Raw genomic sequence first — 17,176 nt, 5'->3', positions numbered from 1 at the left:
TTCAATATATCCACATCATTTTCCTTCCTCATGATGCCATCTATTTTGTGAAGTGCACCAGTCCCTCCTGCAGCAAAGCACCCCCACAGCATGATGCTGCCACCCCCATGCTTCACGGTTGGGATGGTGTTCTTCGGCTTGCAAACTAACCCTTTTTTCCTCCAAACATAACAATGGTCATTATAGCCAAACAGTTCTATTTTTGTTTCATCAGACCAGAGGACATTTCTCCAAAAAGTACGATCTTTGTACCCATGTGCAGTTGCAAACCGTAGTCTGGCTTTTTTTATGGCGGTTTTGGAGCAGTGGCTTCTTCCTTGCTGAGCGGCCTGTCAGGTTATGTCGATATAAGACTTGTTTTACTGTGGATATATATTTTGTACCTGTTTCCTCCAGCATCTTCACAAGGTCCTTTGCTGTTGTTCTGGGATTGATTTGCACTTTTCGCACCAAAGTACGTTCATCTGTAGGAGACAGAACGCATCTCCTTCCTGAGCGGTATGACGGCTGCGTGGTCCCATGGTGTTTATACTTGCGTACTATTGTTTGTACAGCTGAACGTGGTACCTTCAGGCGTTTGGAAATTGCTCCCAAGGATGAACCAGACTTGTGGAGGTCTACATTTTTTTTTCCTGAGGTCTTGGCTGATTTCTTTTGATTTTCCCATGATGTCAAGTAAAGAGTCACTGAGTTTGAACGTAGGCCTTGAAATACATCCACAGGTACACCTCCAAATGACGTCAATTAGCCTATCAGAAGCTTCTAAAGCCATGACATCATTTTCTGGAATTTTCCAAGCTGTTTAAAGGCACAGTCAACTTATTGTATGTAAACTTCTGACCCACTGGAATTGTGATACAGTGAATTATAAATGAAAATCTGTAAACAATTGTTGGAAAAAATTACTTGTGTCATGCAAAGTAGATGTCCTAACCGACTTGCCAAAACTATAGGTTGTTAACAAGAAATATGTGGAGGTGGTTGAAAAACGAGTTTTAATGACTCAAACGTAAGTGTATGTAAACTTCCGACTTCAACTGTAAGTGCTTCTTTCTCATTGCTGGGGTTGAGTTTAGAGCTGGGATGATAAACTGGAAATTATCGACACCGACTGAACCGACCACTTATCGTGGACATTTTGCTGATATCTTTAATTACGATAAGAAGTCTATACTGGAGAAATGTCGCGTTTCAAATTAAATTAGTCTGCTAATTTGGGTGACTGTTAAATGGGATAATTGATAGCTACAACATTCAAAGTAATAGTAGTAGTTAAGGTAATATATACAAGAACTGGTGCACGTTAATGTTATAAATGTATTGTTCTTTTATCGTTATGATAATTCATTCAATTTATCATGATATGGATTTTTGTCTATCGCCCAGCTGTCGATGCGTTGTCTCTAAACTGCAATTCAGGAATGGCATTTATCTCTCAGCGAGACATGCCATGTCCAATTGAAGTAACCGGACATGAAACGACATTGACCCCGACTGTGGTGTCCTTCACTAAGGTAATCAAGTGGGACATGACCAGGGAGGACACCAGTCAGACGTACTCCACAGTCTAGGTACTTCCCTGCAGCTTATTTCTTCATCTTCAGGTCGGCTTCTATGGCACAACGGCGCCCCCTGGTGCCCCCATCCTGTATAGATAGGCACAGAGAGGAGATGGGTTAACTCTGGTCCAAAACAATCAGAAGCTTGAAAAACTAGCATCACCCTGGAAAACACTCTCGTTCACACCTGTAACCTGGACACTGGACAGACTGGCCCTCATACTTTTGTGTTTGTAAATTAAAGGAAACATGGTTCAACATTTGGATTCAATGCAAATTACAAACCAAAATGCTTGTGTCTATTAGCTTGTGTTCATGAAAGTGAGCCAATTTGTGTTTTTGTGCTATATGCCTGCATGTGTGTAGGACAGAGAGTGGGAAGGGGGAGGGAGGGGGGGGGGAAATGGGGTGTAAGAAAGAGAAAATACTACCCACAGGGCACAGACGTCAATTCAAATGTCTCTTCCACGTTGGTTCAACGTCATTTCATAGAAATTAAGTTAAAAAAGTTGATTCAAACAGTGTGTGCCCAATGGATATAGAGCAGGGGTATTCAATCTGACCTGGGGCCAGAATGTGAATACCCCAGCTGTAGTCTTGACAGGTCATAAGCTGCAGACTGGGTACTTACAAAGAGAGAGAGAAGGAAGGCAGGAGAGGCCATGGGGACACTGTCCTGTGAGAGGACAGAGGATACAGTCAGAGAGAGGGAAATAAGACACACCCACAAAGAAAACAAGGAAAGAAGAGGAGTAGTGGAGCACACACCCCGACGACAAACAGGAAAGAGAACTACATACGCCCCTTAAAAAGATACAGACCCATCCAAGGGAGGGTATAAAATAAATGCACACCACTACTCACGGACACTAGAAATACTGTATACGATATAACCCTGTGGGCAAACACACTGGAGCAGGTACAGAACCCATCTCACGGGAGTGCTTCAAGAACTGAGCCAACTTCTTTTATTAAAACAGGTGGGAAACCAATTCCTCACTTGGATTATGAAGAGATTGTTGGAGCCATTTTTTTGTGATTAACTAAATATAAACATCCCAGTTAAAATATGTACCATGTGACCAAATATGAAATTCTGTAGCATAGCAAAATACTTATGTTTCAAATACTATAATAAAAATTGGATCTGTCGCGCTAAATCGAAAATACATTCTAAGTCTCCCTAAACCGTGACCTTCTTTCCTGCTATCTACCAGCCAGAGCTAGAGAAACTGGAGAGGAACACCAGGAGAGGAACACCAGGTTGGAGTGCTGCCATGGCTCTCTTCACACACATTATATAACAAGCTGAGATACACACACACACAAAATACACACGCACACAAACCCACACACAAAAAGCCAACAGACACAGGCTGTGAAAGGATGAAGGACAAGAAAGTGTTTGTGTGTGTGTGCGTGGACTCGGTGACTTTTGTCTTGCGTTGTTCCTATACATGCACAGGTATAGGTGCATTGCATGCGTTTTAACTATTTTGTGTCCTTGTCTGTAATGCAATTCAACAGTATTAGCAAACATACAGTACCAGTCAAAAGTTTGGACACACCTACTCATTCAAGGGTTTTTCTTTATTTTTACTATTTTCTACATTGTAGAATAACTAAACTATGAAATAACACATATGGAATCATGTAGTAACCAAAAAAGTGTTAAACAAACCAAAATATATTTTATATTTGAGATTCTTCAAATAGCCACCCTTTGCCTTGATGACAGCTTTCCACACTCCCGGCATTCTCTCATCCAGCTTCACCTGGAATGCTTTTCCAACAGTCTTGAAGGAGTTCCCACATATGCTGAGCACTTGTTGGCTGCTTTTCCTTCACTCTGCCATCCGACTCATCCCAAACCATCTCAATTGGGTTGAGGTCGGGGGATTGTGGAGGCCAGGACATCTGATGCAGCACTCCATCACTCTCCTTCTTGGTAAAATAGCCCCTACACAGCCTGGAGGTGTGTTGGGTCATTGTCCTGTTGAAAAACAAATGATAGTCCCACTAAGCCCAAACCAAATGGGATGGCGTATCGCTGCAGAATGCTGTGGTAGCCATGCTGGTTAAGTGTGCCTTGAATTCTAAATAAATCACAGTGTCACAAGCAAAGCACCCCCACACCATAACACCTCCTCCTCCATGCTTTACGGTGGGAACTACACATGCAGAGATCATCCGTTCACCCACACCGCGTCTCACAAAGACACGGCGGTTGGAACCAAAAATCTCCAATTTGGACTACAGACCAAAGGCCAAATTTCCAACGGTCTAATGTCCATTGCTCGTGTTTCTTGGCCCAAACAGGTCTCTTCTTCTTATTGGTGTCCTTTAGTAGTGGTTTCTTTGCAGCAATTCGACCATGAAGGCCTGATTCACACAGTCTCCTCTGAACAGTTGATGTTGAGATGTGTCTGTGACTTGAACTCTGTGAAGCATTTATTTGGGCTGCAATTTCTGAGACTGGTAACTCTAATGAACTTATCCTCAGCAGCAGAGGTAACTCTGGGTCTTCCATTCCTGTGGCGGTGCTCATGAGAGCCAGTTTCATCATAGCGCTTGATGGTTTTTGCGACTGCACTTGAAGAAACTTTCAAAGTTCTTGAAATGTTCCGTATTGACTGACCTTCATGTCTTAAAGTAATGATGGACTGTCGTTTCTCTTTGCTTATTTCAGCTGTTCTTGCCATAATATGGACTTGGTCTATTACCAAATAGTGCTATCTTCGTTATACCCCCCCTACCTCGCCACAACACAACTGATTGGCTCAAACGCATTAAGAAGGAAAGAAATACCACAAATTAACATTTAAGAAGGCACACCTGTTAATTAAAATGCATTCCAGGTGACTACCTCATGAAGCTGGCTGAGAGAATACCAAGAGTGTGCAAAGCTGTCATCAAGGCAAAGGGTGGCTATTTGAAGAATCTCAAATATAAAATATATTTTGATTTGTTTAACACTTTTTTGGTTACTACATGATTCCATATGTGTTATTTCATAGTTTTGATGTCTTCGCTATTATTCTACAATGTAAAAAATTGTCAAAATAAAGAAAAACCCTTGAAGCCAACCACCAGTATGGTCTCCATCCATGACAACTCAGAATGGAGAATAGTGAAGGATGTCAGTGGGGAAATGGATAAAATGAACAGTGAAACACTATGGCTGACATACATGTGCCCCCATATAAAATCTAGGACAGTGTGTTTCGCTGCCTTCCAATGGTAAGAGACTTGTGCCTTTTCTTTTCCTCTGAGATTAAATGGATCCCTAATCTGGCTCTCCTTGCTTCCCCAAATTCTCACCTTCCTTTCCTCTCCTGGACTTTCCATTCTCCCCACTCTCTCATCTCCTCCCATTCCTATCTATAGACCCTCTATCTCGTGCAGTCCCAGTGAGCAGAACACCTTGTCCGAGGGGTCCTGCTTGCGGGTGCTCTCCCGGCCCCTCAGGCTCTTGGCGCTGATGCCCGACTCTGAGGTCTGCATGATGAGCTGTGTGGCCAGGAACTGCTGGACCTGTTCCAGGACGTCCCTCTGCATCTCCAGGGCCATGTGGAACACGTCGTGGTCACAGCTGTTGTACATCACTGCGTTCTGGAACATCAGCATGATGTCCCGCTGGAATTCTGCCGTGTTGCGGATCAGACCTGTCTCAATGTTCTTCTTAATGGAGGACAGGTCCATGGGCCTGGGGTGGAGGAGAGAGGAGCGAGAGAGAGGGGTGAGGAGAGAGGAGCATGGTCAGATTGTCCAAGCCAGCAGAGAAAGCACTTGTGGTCAGTGTTTACCTGTTCCCTGTGTCAGTGGTCAGTGTTTACCTGTTCCCTGTGTCACTGGTCAGTGTTTACCTGTTCCCTGTGTCAGTGGTCAGTGCTTACCTGTGAACAATACTGTGGTACCCCGGGGCAATGTCATCAGTCACAGGCTGCAGGAATACATTAGCATACCTGAATCAGGAAAACAGCAAATATATAACTTTCAAAAACTGAAATGAGAGGCCTGGAGCATGGTGCAGGCAGGGTCCTGTTATATACCGGGGTTCCATGAGTGAGATTCTTACCTATGATTGGCAGCTGCACGCCATACCAGCATGATGGCTTTCTTCCAGATCTTCTGAGCCTGTCTGGCCTCCTGATCCTCACTGCACATTGAACTGAACAGACAGAGAAAAATAAATAGAAGAAGAGGAGAGAAAAAGAGAGAGGGAGTTTTGACAAGATATAGACATACTTGGTGGTGTGTGTGTGACTCACAACTGGGAGGAGGCAGGGCTGCTGGGGATAGAGTCTGCAGTGGTGTGAAGCTGCAGAGAGGAGGAGGCTGTGTGCAGACTGTAACCGTCCTCACTCTCACTGGCTGGGGGTTCCAGCTCTGTCTCCCCCTCTGCCTCCGACAGGTAGGCCTCTGCCCCGTCCCCCTCCTCATCCCCCCCATCCCCATCCAGGCCCTCTTTAGTCTCTGAGGCACTCCCCTCCTCTCCGTCGCTCACCCCCTCTTCCTCCTTCACATCCTACACAGGTTCAGAGAGAGAGAGGGCGAGACAGTGGATCTCAGGTTCTAACACAAGGACAACAAGCACAAGCCTGTTCTCTCCTCAGTGAGGGGGAGGTGTACCTTGGAGTGTCTTCTTGTCATGGGGCCATCCTCGGAGTCTGAGGGAGATAGAGAAAGTGAAAAGAGAGAGAGAAACAGGAAGTGATGCTGAGAACAGATGGAAAATGTGTTTACTCAAGAGCTGGTGTCTGCTGCAGGTGTTTGAGCCTCTGTGTATGATTGTCAGTCTGATGTGCCAGGGCTATGAGTGACCTGCATGTGGGGTGTCAGCTCCTTGCTGCGTCCACTCTTCACTCTCACATTTGATGGTCGCGTGGGGAGAGACTGGGCTTCCCTCCCCATCGGCCCCGCCCATGGCCCCAGGCTGCAGACGACCCCCAATAGCCTGGCTGTGCTCCAGCATCATAGAAGAGCAGGATGATGAAGAAGAGGAGGGAGGAAGGCCGCTGATGCCCAGGGGCCGTGGGTACCCCGAGGGACAGTTGTCCTGGCTGTCACATGCAGAGCTCCCACTCCGTAACTCCAGGGCCTCCCTCTTCACCTCCTGACTGCCAGCGAGGGAGGAGAGGTGTGAGGAGGAGTGTGGGGCCCCAGAAGGGTCAGACTCAGGGGGCTTGAAGGGCCCTGGCTCCAAACGGCCAGACAGGGCGTATCCTGTCTCCTCACACAGGGACAGAGCAGCCTCCACTGCAGCCGCATCCAAAGCCTCAGTATTCTCATCACCCTGTAGGATGAGAGGTCACAGCCTGTCACTTCAAGACTCAGGAAGACCTATTATGTACTGTTATTAAGGAGAGGAGGCTGATATAACTATGGCTTTATAGGCAGAACAGGTGAGTATCAATCCCTGTTTTTAGGTGTGTGAGGCAGAGAAGGAGCACCTTGTCCTCGATGATGGCGATGATGTCCCCCACTGTCTCCTGGTCCAATTCTTCTGCCATGTAGGACACCGTCACTAGGTCTTCTTCTGTCCCCTCCCCTGGGCCAGGCTGGGAGGCCCCCACCTCATTCCCTCCTGTACACACACGCATATACAGGTATTACTAACAGCCTAATATGATTCAAATCCAATCTCTGCGTAAAGACAACAGACGGAGGACATAATCATTGTGATGTGCTTCACGTTCATGTTGGAGGAGATGAGATGGACTGACAAGTCATGTACAGGAGTCTGATGTTCAGGTGACAGACTGATCACACACTGCTGGCCACAATCTGATGACAGACACAAAGGAGATGCTTGGGAGGAAGTGTTGACGAAAAAATGAAGAGGATGGATGGGCAGTGATTGTACAGTATAGAAGCAGAGAGAGGGAGGCAGGGAGGGAAAGGGAGAGACCTGTGTGTAGTGAGGCGGGGGAGTCCATAGTGGGGGGTGCAGCAGCAGTGAGAAGGACACTGGAGGAGTCTGTGCTGCTGGCCAAGGAGCCCAGCGGAGCTGAGAACTGAGGCCCAGCCTCCAGCAAACGAGAAAGTGTAGGGGCACCTAGCGCACACGGACACACACACACACACACACACACACGGACACACACACACACACACACACACACACACACACACACACACACAGAGCGTACAGAGAGACCAGGCAGAGCCTTGATCTAGTCAAAATGCAACGCTAAGCAATACTCAATTTTAACTATTAGACTACCTAAATCTAGCATTAGCAAACATGGACAGGTACACATCTGCAAACAAACATTATAGAAGAAAGCTCTTTCTGCTGGGTGTTTATGCAAAAGCATAAGTCAGTCCTTCCAGAATTCTGATATTTTGCATGCCAATTTGCAATTATTTTTGTCCAATTTGTCACAAAAATGCGTTGACGGGGAAAACGTTTGTTGACATCTGGCTTGATTTAACTATTTTATGCATTAAAAGTCCTGTGATTAGTTAAAACTACGAGCCCTCTTTTTGTAAAGCGGTGATCAGACAGTTTTTAAGCGGAAATAGTGTGGTAATTGGTCAAATTTACAATCCCTTGCATAATATGTGGTGAATTGTTGATATTGCTAAAGAAGTTGCGATCACAGAATCGCAAAGCCCTGGAGGGAATGACAAGTGTGAGTGTGTGTGTACCTGTTGCCAGACAGCCAGGTAGAACAGAGCCTGTGAGCTGTAGGTCATGTGCTATTGTCATATTACCAGGCAGGTCACCTTCTCCAACCTATGAGACAAAAAAGGACTCTGTAACTGCAAGAGGATTCATCTGACGGTGTGTCTGAGATGTTCAAATGGCTATGGGTTGTTACATTTTAAAATCTTATGAAAGTGAACAATCTCTATGGAATACTATTTCTTCTCAGACATACCAGTCTGGGGCTTGTGGGTAGGAGATTGCCTTTCTTCAGTAGCTCAGAGAGGAGAGGGGATGGTGGCGGCGTGGCTTTCTGGCCCAAGAGCTTCTTTTGTGGGGACTCATCCAGAAGAGTGCCCAGGCCCGCCTCTGCACCACCCAGCCCACAGGCCTCAGTCAGGGGCATGAACCCTGCTGCTCCTGGTGCCTACGGAGAGGAGGGGAGAAAATGAAGTTGGGAAAAGGGAACAGGGGGAGTATAACATGCAAGGGAGAGAGGCAGGCAGGCAGGCTGAGGAAAAGGTATTCTGTGTAGCACGTTCCAGCACATCTAATTGACATCAAATCAAGAATGTTTCTACTGAACTCCAATAATCTCTCTACCTGCCCCTGCCCCGTTCCCCTGTAGCTGACAGGGACTCACAGTCACTGAGGTGCTGGGGTCCTCGGGTGTGTTCTGGGGTGTGTCCCCTTGGCAGAACTCGAGGCTTGGCGAGCCGCACCCCGGGGGAGAGCGCACGGTCACACTGGGCACTCTTTTAGGGGTGTTCTTCACCGCCTGTCTGGCTGGAAGGGGGGTGGGGCAGCGGGGTGAGACTGTTCTTAGTTTGACCAATCACACTACAATTGATCTACTATTTACTTTGAACACCTTTGTGGCTGTGTACAAATCTATCTTAGCCTTAGATATACTTTCTGATAGAGCTCCTCATCCAAACCCCTTGGCATGATGTTTTTTTATTTCAACATCCCCTGTGGGTTTATTGAATCATTGAAAAAACATAAAATACATCTTCATCAACCCGTATACTATCTGGTATATTGTGTTTTACAAGGTTTGGAGTGAGACATATACAAAGTGGTGCCCATGGAGCAATAGCAGAAAATATTGTTATATTTACTGAGTAGATTAAGAAAAGCCATAGGCAAAAGCAGCTAGTGGTGTGCATGAAGTGGGTTATCTTTTACCTAGATAGGCTGTGTCTGTGGCCTTCCTTTTCACGTCTGCCTCGTCCTGTTCCTGTTTCTTCTTCCTGGCAGGCACAGAAAGTAAAGTTTCTCAGAAAAATACAAATAGACATGTAAATCACAAGCGGCTGGTGACACCTTAATTGAGGAGGACGGCTCATAGTAATGGCTAGAACGGAATAAAAGGAATGGTATCAAACACATCAAACACCTGGTTTCCATGGTTTCCATGTGGTTGATACCATTCCATTTACTCCATTCCAGACATTATTATGAGCCGTCCTCCCCTCAGCAGACTCCTGTGATGTAAATAGATACAGAAATATTAACAAAGGCTGACAGATAAAAGGGTCATACTGCACAATCTCTCCCCATAGATCCTCTAGCTTGGAGTCCAGGTGCCCGGCTTGGATCAGCTCTGCCTCTGTCTTCAGCTTCCTGTGAATGCAGCAGATCAACAACTGACATCAGAGTTGGGTCAATCAAGTAGCAGGGCGGCAGGTAGCTTAGTGGTTAAGAGCGTTGTGCCAATAACCGAAAGGTCGCTGGTTCTAATCCCTGAGCCGACTAGGTGAAAAATCTGTTGATGAGCAAGGCACTTAACCCTAATTGCTCCTGTAAGTCGCTCTGGATAAGAGCGTCTGCAAAATGTAAAAAAGATCTACTGAAGGCCATTATACCTGTGCTTCTCCTGTGTGTCTTTGATCAGTCTCTTCAGCTCATCAATCCTCTCTGCCGTGAGCCTGCGGACTATCAAATCCTCCACTGTCTCCACCACCTCACCTTTCTCACCACGCTTCCGTCTGGGGAGCGATACCGTGCCATAAGCCATCCAGACAAGATCATGTTATCCATAAACCAATGCCTTCACACTAACATACTACCCATGTTCTCCAACCCCCCTCTGATCATAGGAAATGCAACAACAGAACAATCACAGATCCAGCCACACAGAAAAAGACATCAAAATAACAGTGACTGCTGTGCTCACTTTGGGGTCTCTGTTGTCTCCAGGAGCTCTGAGTACTGGGAGGCACAGTGCTATGAGAAGAACAAGTCAGTTATTTCCTTTATTTCAACAGGCTGCATATATGTACTCAGTTTATTGACAGGCCAGGGCAGTGGAAGAGAACACCGATGGAAAACTAACAATGCTAGGGAATGTAGAGTTAATGCAAAGGACCCATGCCACCTCTCTCACTCAATCAACCCATAAGGTTACTGCATCATCATGGGCACCAAATGCAAATCTCTTTCAGATGCTATCATCAGGTTATTGTGTGTGGAGCACATCCTACCTTTTGTGAGAACCAATCAGGGGGTCGTCCTGGCTCTGCAAATGGTTTGATGGCTCGACTGACAGACACCCTGTGGGTATGGATAGATATCCTATTATTGCATCATCACAATTCCTATTCAACTGACCAATTCTATTCCAAAATCTTTCCTCACATAATCAATTGTGTGACAGATGGACTAATGCTTGTTTCCATTACCAGAAGTCTTTACTCAGTGAAAGTCGGTGGCTGGCTAAGATTCGACTGGTCTGTCCAAAAAAATAAGAACAGTAACATGATGTAGGCCTAAACATGTGCTGCTTTACCAGTTCTGGTCCCCGCTCTTCATGACAGAGGTGGCCAAGCACAGCTTCTCCCTCACCGACCATGGCTCTGTTGGCCCCATGGAGAGCAACTTGTGTTCTGCAGATAAGGAGTGGAGGGGGAGGACATGTATGGACAGAGTCAGTACAGGACAAGAAATATCAAAAAAGACAATTTCTTGTAATCACATCCTATTTTACAGGTCAGGATGTCCCAAGATCCCGCAAAACAAATCCCATTGTTGTCAACTAGGTACAACTACAATGAAATAAACTCTCAGATAAATAGCTGAGGAGGTTATACCACACTGAATACCAAGCAAGTGCCTTGCAAAAGTATTCAGCCCCCTTGGCGTTTTTCCTATTTTGTTGCATTACAACCTGTAATTTAAATGGATTTTTATTTGTATGTCATATTATGGACATACACAAAATAGTCCAAATTGGTGAAGTGAAATGAAAAAAATTACTTATTTCAAAAAATTCTAAAAAATTAATAACGGAAAAGTGGTGCGCGCATATGTATTCACCCCCTTTGCTATGAAGCCCCTAAATAAGATCTGGTGCAACCAATTACCTTCAGAAGTCACATAATTAGTTAAATAAAGTCCACCTGTGTGCAATCTAAGTGTCACATGATCTGTCACATGATCTCAGTATATATACACCTGTTCTGAAAGGCCCCAGAGTCTGCAACACCACTAAGCAAGGGGCACCACCAAGCAAGCGGCACCATGAAGACCAAGGAGCGCTCCAAACAGGTCAGGGACAATGTTGTGGAGAAGTACAGATCAGGGTTGGGTTATAAAAAATTATCAGAAACTTTGAACATCCCACGGAGCACCATTAAATACATTATAAAAAAATTGAAAGAATATGGCACCACAACAAACCTGCCAAGAGAGGGCCGCCCACCAAAACTCACGGACCATGCAAGGAGGGCATTAATCAGAGAGGCAACAAAGAGACCAAAGATAACCCTGAAGGAGCTGCAAAGCTCCACAGCGGAGATTGGAGTATCTGTCCATAGGACCACTTTAAGCCGTACACTCCACAGAGCTGGGCTTTATGGAACAGTGGCCAGAAAAAATAAACAAACACGTTTGGTGTTTGCCAAAAGGCATGTTGGACGACAAAGCCTATTCCCCCTCAGGAGACTGAAAAGATTCGGCATGGGTCCTCAGATCCTCAAAAAATTATACAGCTGCACCATCGAGAGCATCCTGACTGGTTGCATCACCGCCTGGTATGGCAACTGCTTGGCTTCCGACCGCAAGGCACTACAGAGGGTAGTGCGTACGGCCCAGTACATCACTGGGGCCAAGCTTCCTGCCATCCAGGACCTCTATACCAGGCGGTGTCAGAGGAAGGCCCTCAAAATTGTAAAAGACTCCAGCCACCCTAGTCATAGACTGTTCTCTCTGCTACCGCACGGCAAGCGGTACCGGAGTGCCAAGTCTAGGTCCAAAAGACTTCTCAACAGCTTCTACCCCCAAGCCATAAGACTCCTGAACAGCTAATCATGGCTACCCGGACTATTTGCACTGCCCCCCCACCCCATCTTTTTACGCTGCTGCTACTCTGTTAATTATTTATGCATAGTCACTTTAACTCTACCCACATGTACATATTACTTCAACTACCTCAACTAGTGTCACGCCCTGACTCAAGGGACGTTTATTTGTTGAGTCAGGATGTGTATATTCCGTGTTGTGTTTGTTCATTGTTATAGTATCTATGATGTGTAGATCTATGTTGGCCGGGGTGGTTCCCAATCAGAGGCAGCTGTAGCTCGTTGTCTCTGATTGGGGACCATACTTAGGCAGCCTTTTGGCACGAGTTAGTTGTGGGATCTTGTTCCGTGTAAGGTATGTTTGTGTGTTACCTTGGACTTCACGTTTCGTTTGTTGTTTTGTCGTGTGTTTATTCGTGAAATAAATATGAATGCATATCACGCTGCGCCTTGGTCCTTCTCGTCCGTAAACAATCGTGACAGAAGATCCCACCAAGCCTGGATCAAGCAGCGTGACGAGGAGAGAGGATGGACTTGGGAGGAGATGAGCGAGAGTCTGGCAAGAGGGATGGAGGCCATGATCACGGGGGAGAGGCAAATCCCAAAAAAAATTAGGGGGGGGCTCACGCCGTGGACGACGAGACAGCAGGAGGCCGCGATAGAGCGGTTCAGCCGTTTAGCAGAGGAGGCCGCCAGATTAAGGTGGTCATTGGTTCAGAGGGAGCAGAAGGAAAGTGTAGAGGCACGGCGAGAGGAGCTGGTTAGGCAGCAGAAGGAGCGGGGGTTAATGAAGGAACCCAGTCCCGCTCCTCGCACCAATCAAGTGGTGCATGTCGCCAGTCCGGTCCGGCCCGTTCCTGATTCCCGCACTAAGCCAGTGGTGGGTGTTCCCAGTACGGTTCGGCCCGTTCCTGCTCCTCGCATCAAGCCAGTGGTGCGCGTCGCCAGCCCGGTCCGACCTGTGCCTGCTCCCCGCACCAAGCCAGTGGTGCGCGTCGTCAGCCCAGTCCGGCCCGTTCCTGCTCCCCGCACCAGGCCAGTGGTACGCGTCGCCAGTCCGGTACGGCCCGTTCCTGCTCACCGCACCAAGCCAGTGGTGCGCGTCGTCAGCCCAGTCCGGCCCGTTCCTGCTCCCCGCACCAAGCCAGTGGTGTGCGTCGTAAGCCCAGTCCGGCCCGTTCCTGCTCCCCGCACCAAGCCAGGGATGCGCGTCATCAGCCAGGTCCGGCCCGTTCCTGCTCTCCGCACCAAGCCAGTGGTGCGTGTGTCCAGTCCGGCACGGCCCGTGCCTGTTCCACCGGTGCCTGGTCCGGCACCGGTCAGCTGCTCAACTCCGGAGCCAGAGCAATCCGCTCCACCGGGGTCCAGTCCAGCTCCGGTCAGCGGCTCCACTCCGGAGCCAGAGCAGTCCGCTCCACCGGTGCCTGATCCAGTTCCGGTCAGCGGCTCCACCCCGGAGCCAGAGCAGTTCGATCCACCGTCGTCGGGTCCAGCTCCAGTCAGCGGTTCCGGTCCAGACCCAGACGTCAGCCCCTCTCCAGGTTCGGGGTCTCCCACACCAGGGTCCAGACAGGGCTTGGTACTTCGTGGGAGGAAGGAGAGGGGAAGCAGCGCGCTGAGGTCCAGACCAGACCAGGGGCGCAACGGGGAGATGGAGAGTAAGTGGTGGTCACACCCGGAGCCGGATCCGCCGCAGAGGCGGAATGCCCACCCGGCCCCTACCCTGTTATGTTTATATGGCGTGGTTGGAGTCCGCACCTTTGGGGGGGGGGGGGTACTGTCACGCCCTGACTCAAGGGACGTTTATTTGTTGAGTCAGGATGTGTATATTCCGTGTTGTGTTTGTTCATTGTTATAGTATCTATGATGTGTAGATCTATGTTGGCCGGGGTGGTTCCCAATCAGAGGCAGCTGTAGCTCGTTGTCTCTGATTGGGGACCATACTTAGGCAGCCTTTTGGCACGAGTTAGTTGTGGGATCTTGTTCCGTGTAAGGTATGTTTGTGTGTTACCTTGGACTTCACGTTTCGTTTGTTGTTTTGTCGTGTGTTTATTCGTGAAATAAATATGAATGCATATCACGCTGCGCCTTGGTCCTTCTCGTCCGTAAACGATCGTGACAACTAGCCGGTGCCCCCGCACATTGACTCTGCACCGGTACCCCCCTGTATATATAGCCTCCCTACTGTTATTTTATTTTACTTCTGCTCTTTTTTTCTCAACACTTTTTTGTTGTTGTTTTATTTTACTTTTTTATTTAAAATAAATGCACTGTTGGTTAAGGGCTGTAAGTAAGCATTTCACTGTAATGTCTGCACCTGTTGTATTCGGCGTATGGGGCCAATAAAATTTGATATGATTTGATTTGTTAATCCTAAATTGTAATTATTTTGCACTATGGCCTATTTAATGCTTTACCTCCAGAACTTGCTACATTTGCACACACTGTATATATAGTTTCTGTTGTGTTTTTGACTTTATGTTTTGTTTACCCCATATGCAACTCTGTGTTGTTGTTTTTTATCGTACTGCTTTGCTTTATCTAGGCCAGGTCGCAGTTGTAAATGAGAACTTGTTCTCAACTGGTTACCTGGTTAAATAAAGGTGAAATAAAAAGTTAATTAAATAAATAAATAAAATGGCCTAGTCAAAGCCCAGACCTCAATCCAATTGAGAATCTGTGGTATGACTTAAAGATTGCTGTACACCAGCGGAACCCATCCAATTTAAAGGAGCTGGATCAGTTTTGCCTTGAAGAATGGGCAAAAATCCCAGTGGCTAGATGTGCCAAGCTTATAGAGACATACCCCAAGAGACTTGCAGCTGTATTTGCTGCAAAAGGTGGATCTACAAAGTATTGACTTAGTGGGGGGGTTAATAGTTATGCACACTCAAGTTCTGTTTTTTTGTCTTATTTCTTGTTTGTTTCACAATAAAAAATATTTTGCATCTTCAAAGTGGTAGGCATGTTGTGTAAATGAAATTATACAACCCCCCCCCCCCCCAAATCAATTTTAATTCCAGGTTGTAAGGCAACAAAATAGGAAAAATGCTAAAGGGGGGGTGAATACTTTCGCAAGCCACTGTTTGTATGGAGGAGGGGTGAAAATAAATGTTGCGCTTCCTAAAGCTAGCTACCATCTTGAGAGCTGTTACAAAATGACCTACGAATGTTTCAAAAGTCATGAAGGACTCATCTCAACACCTTTCTAATCAGACATATGGAAGGATGAACTTACTAGCAATATTTTGCTGGTGACTTAGTATAGCTAGCTAACTAGCTAGCGAGCTTCTGCTAACTGGTCAGCTAACGTTGTCTAGCGAGAAGGGAAGAGTGAGCCATTCATTCAAAGCTCATGCCAGCATGGGTAGGCTATTAAGAATTCACCGATTTGCAATGCCGTCTAACGTTACATCAATCCCAAGACTATAGTGTGCAAACGATTCATGAACATCTGGTTGCCATGCATTAAAAATCATATAATTTGACAACAGGCTCATTTACTCACTTCCAATCCCGCTCGCCATCTTCTTGTTATACAGCAGATACAGTACTCACTCCACCCACCCACTCGGTCTACAGTAAACCAAGTTAGATCATTCCGATTAAAAAAGAGAAAAAGGGATATATTGATTTTGCGTAGACTCACTATGGCTGCCGCTGTGTAGAACTATAATCATATATACATTATCTGAGCTATTTGATGTGTTCTTTGCCATTATATACAGCACCGCAGAGCAATGAGTCAAAGAACGGCAGGTTTAAATTGTCTCGTGGTCAGGCTCTGTCATATCGGGGGATTAGCTCAAATGGTAGAGCGCTCGCTTAGCATGCGAGAGGTAGCGGGATCGATGCCCGCATCCTCCAACTGTTTTGTACATTAAAAACATTTCACCTTGTATTGATACCACACCTTTTTGATTTTTTTAAAAAATTCTTCTCTATGTTGAAAACCTGTTTGCTGAGGAATGTGATTGTTTTTCATGTGTGCTTTATAGTGCTTTATTTTTTTCTATTCTCTTTGTATTATAATTTTCTGGTGTATTTGCTATGTGTTATATGTTGTATAATTGTAAAATGCAGGGCTTTTGCAAAAGAGACCTGGTCTAAACGGGACACCTTGTTAAAAAAAAAAAAAGTATTCTACCAAGAGGTCGGGAGTCGGGACATTTATAGAAGTGGTGGTGTGTGGCTGTGTGTTTATTATTTGCCTACAGGGATGACGCCTACCTGGTTAACGTTTTCTGTTTAAAAAAAACAGAATCGCTACACTGGTGGCAGAAATGGGATAATCCCATCCCTGAACTCACAGCGTGCTTGCTCTGTAATCACCAAGTCACTGGTTTGTCAGCAGTTTCCCGGACCCAGACTAGACTAAACCACAGATAACAGATTAGTTCCATAATTTTTGACTAAACCTAGTCCTGGACTACAACCGGATGATTTATAATCCAGGGCTAGGGTCCATGCAATTACATTTTCCTAGATAACAGTATTAGAACATTTGTAGATATAACATAACACACACATAACTAGCTAAAACATTCAAAGGATCAAATAAACACTTTCTAAATTCGCATTTTCTTTAGTAATTTTTGTCTGTAGCCACGAGCTTCGTATTGGTCAGCGTCTGTGTGGCGTCTGTGTAACCTTTATCCTGTGAT

At 46.2% G+C, this 17,176-nt stretch overlaps 1 protein-coding gene and 1 non-coding gene across 2 annotated transcripts; one reads left to right on the top strand and one right to left on the bottom strand.

Moving 5' to 3' along the window:
• Positions 1–977: 977 nt before the first annotated feature.
• LOC121541330 (bromodomain-containing protein 8-like) lies at positions 978–16,103 on the bottom strand. The gene is made up of 20 exons (XM_045207943.1): positions 16,021–16,103; positions 11,003–11,099; positions 10,698–10,767; positions 10,391–10,440; positions 10,080–10,202; positions 9,757–9,837; positions 9,400–9,464; positions 8,855–8,997; positions 8,447–8,638; positions 8,214–8,301; positions 7,471–7,617; positions 7,013–7,146; positions 6,384–6,855; positions 6,192–6,229; positions 5,831–6,087; positions 5,638–5,730; positions 5,456–5,524; positions 4,983–5,265; positions 2,191–2,235; positions 978–1,646 (listed from the first exon to the last, which is right to left on the bottom strand). Exons 1-20 carry the CDS (start codon positions 16,037–16,039, stop codon positions 1,587–1,589), a joined length of 2,526 nt encoding a protein of 841 aa, XP_045063878.1. The 5' UTR covers positions 16,040–16,103; the 3' UTR covers positions 978–1,586.
• Positions 16,104–16,306: 203 nt separating this feature from the next.
• trnaa-agc lies at positions 16,307–16,379 on the top strand. Its single transcript has one exon. It is a non-coding gene; the product is annotated as a tRNA-Ala (tRNA).
• Positions 16,380–17,176: the final 797 nt, after the last annotated feature.

This window comes from Coregonus clupeaformis, chromosome 27 (genome assembly GCF_020615455.1).
Source record: "Coregonus clupeaformis isolate EN_2021a chromosome 27, ASM2061545v1, whole genome shotgun sequence".
Lineage (NCBI taxonomy): Eukaryota > Metazoa > Chordata > Actinopteri > Salmoniformes > Salmonidae > Coregonus > Coregonus clupeaformis.
Note: the sequence above shows the minus strand (reverse complement) of the source record. Positions and strands in the feature narration are given on the sequence as shown.

Bases quoted from the DNA above. Each gene is read 5' to 3' on its own strand.
- LOC121541330 (XM_045207943.1), bottom strand. The intron at 10,203-10,390 runs GTGAGCACAGCA...ATCGCTCCCCAG, and splicing joins GAGACAACAGAGACCCCAAA to ACGGAAGCGTGGTGAGAAAG. The intron at 7,147-7,470 runs GTCTCTCCCTTT...GTGTGTGTACAG, and splicing joins CCCCGCCTCACTACACACAG to GAGGGAATGAGGTGGGGGCC.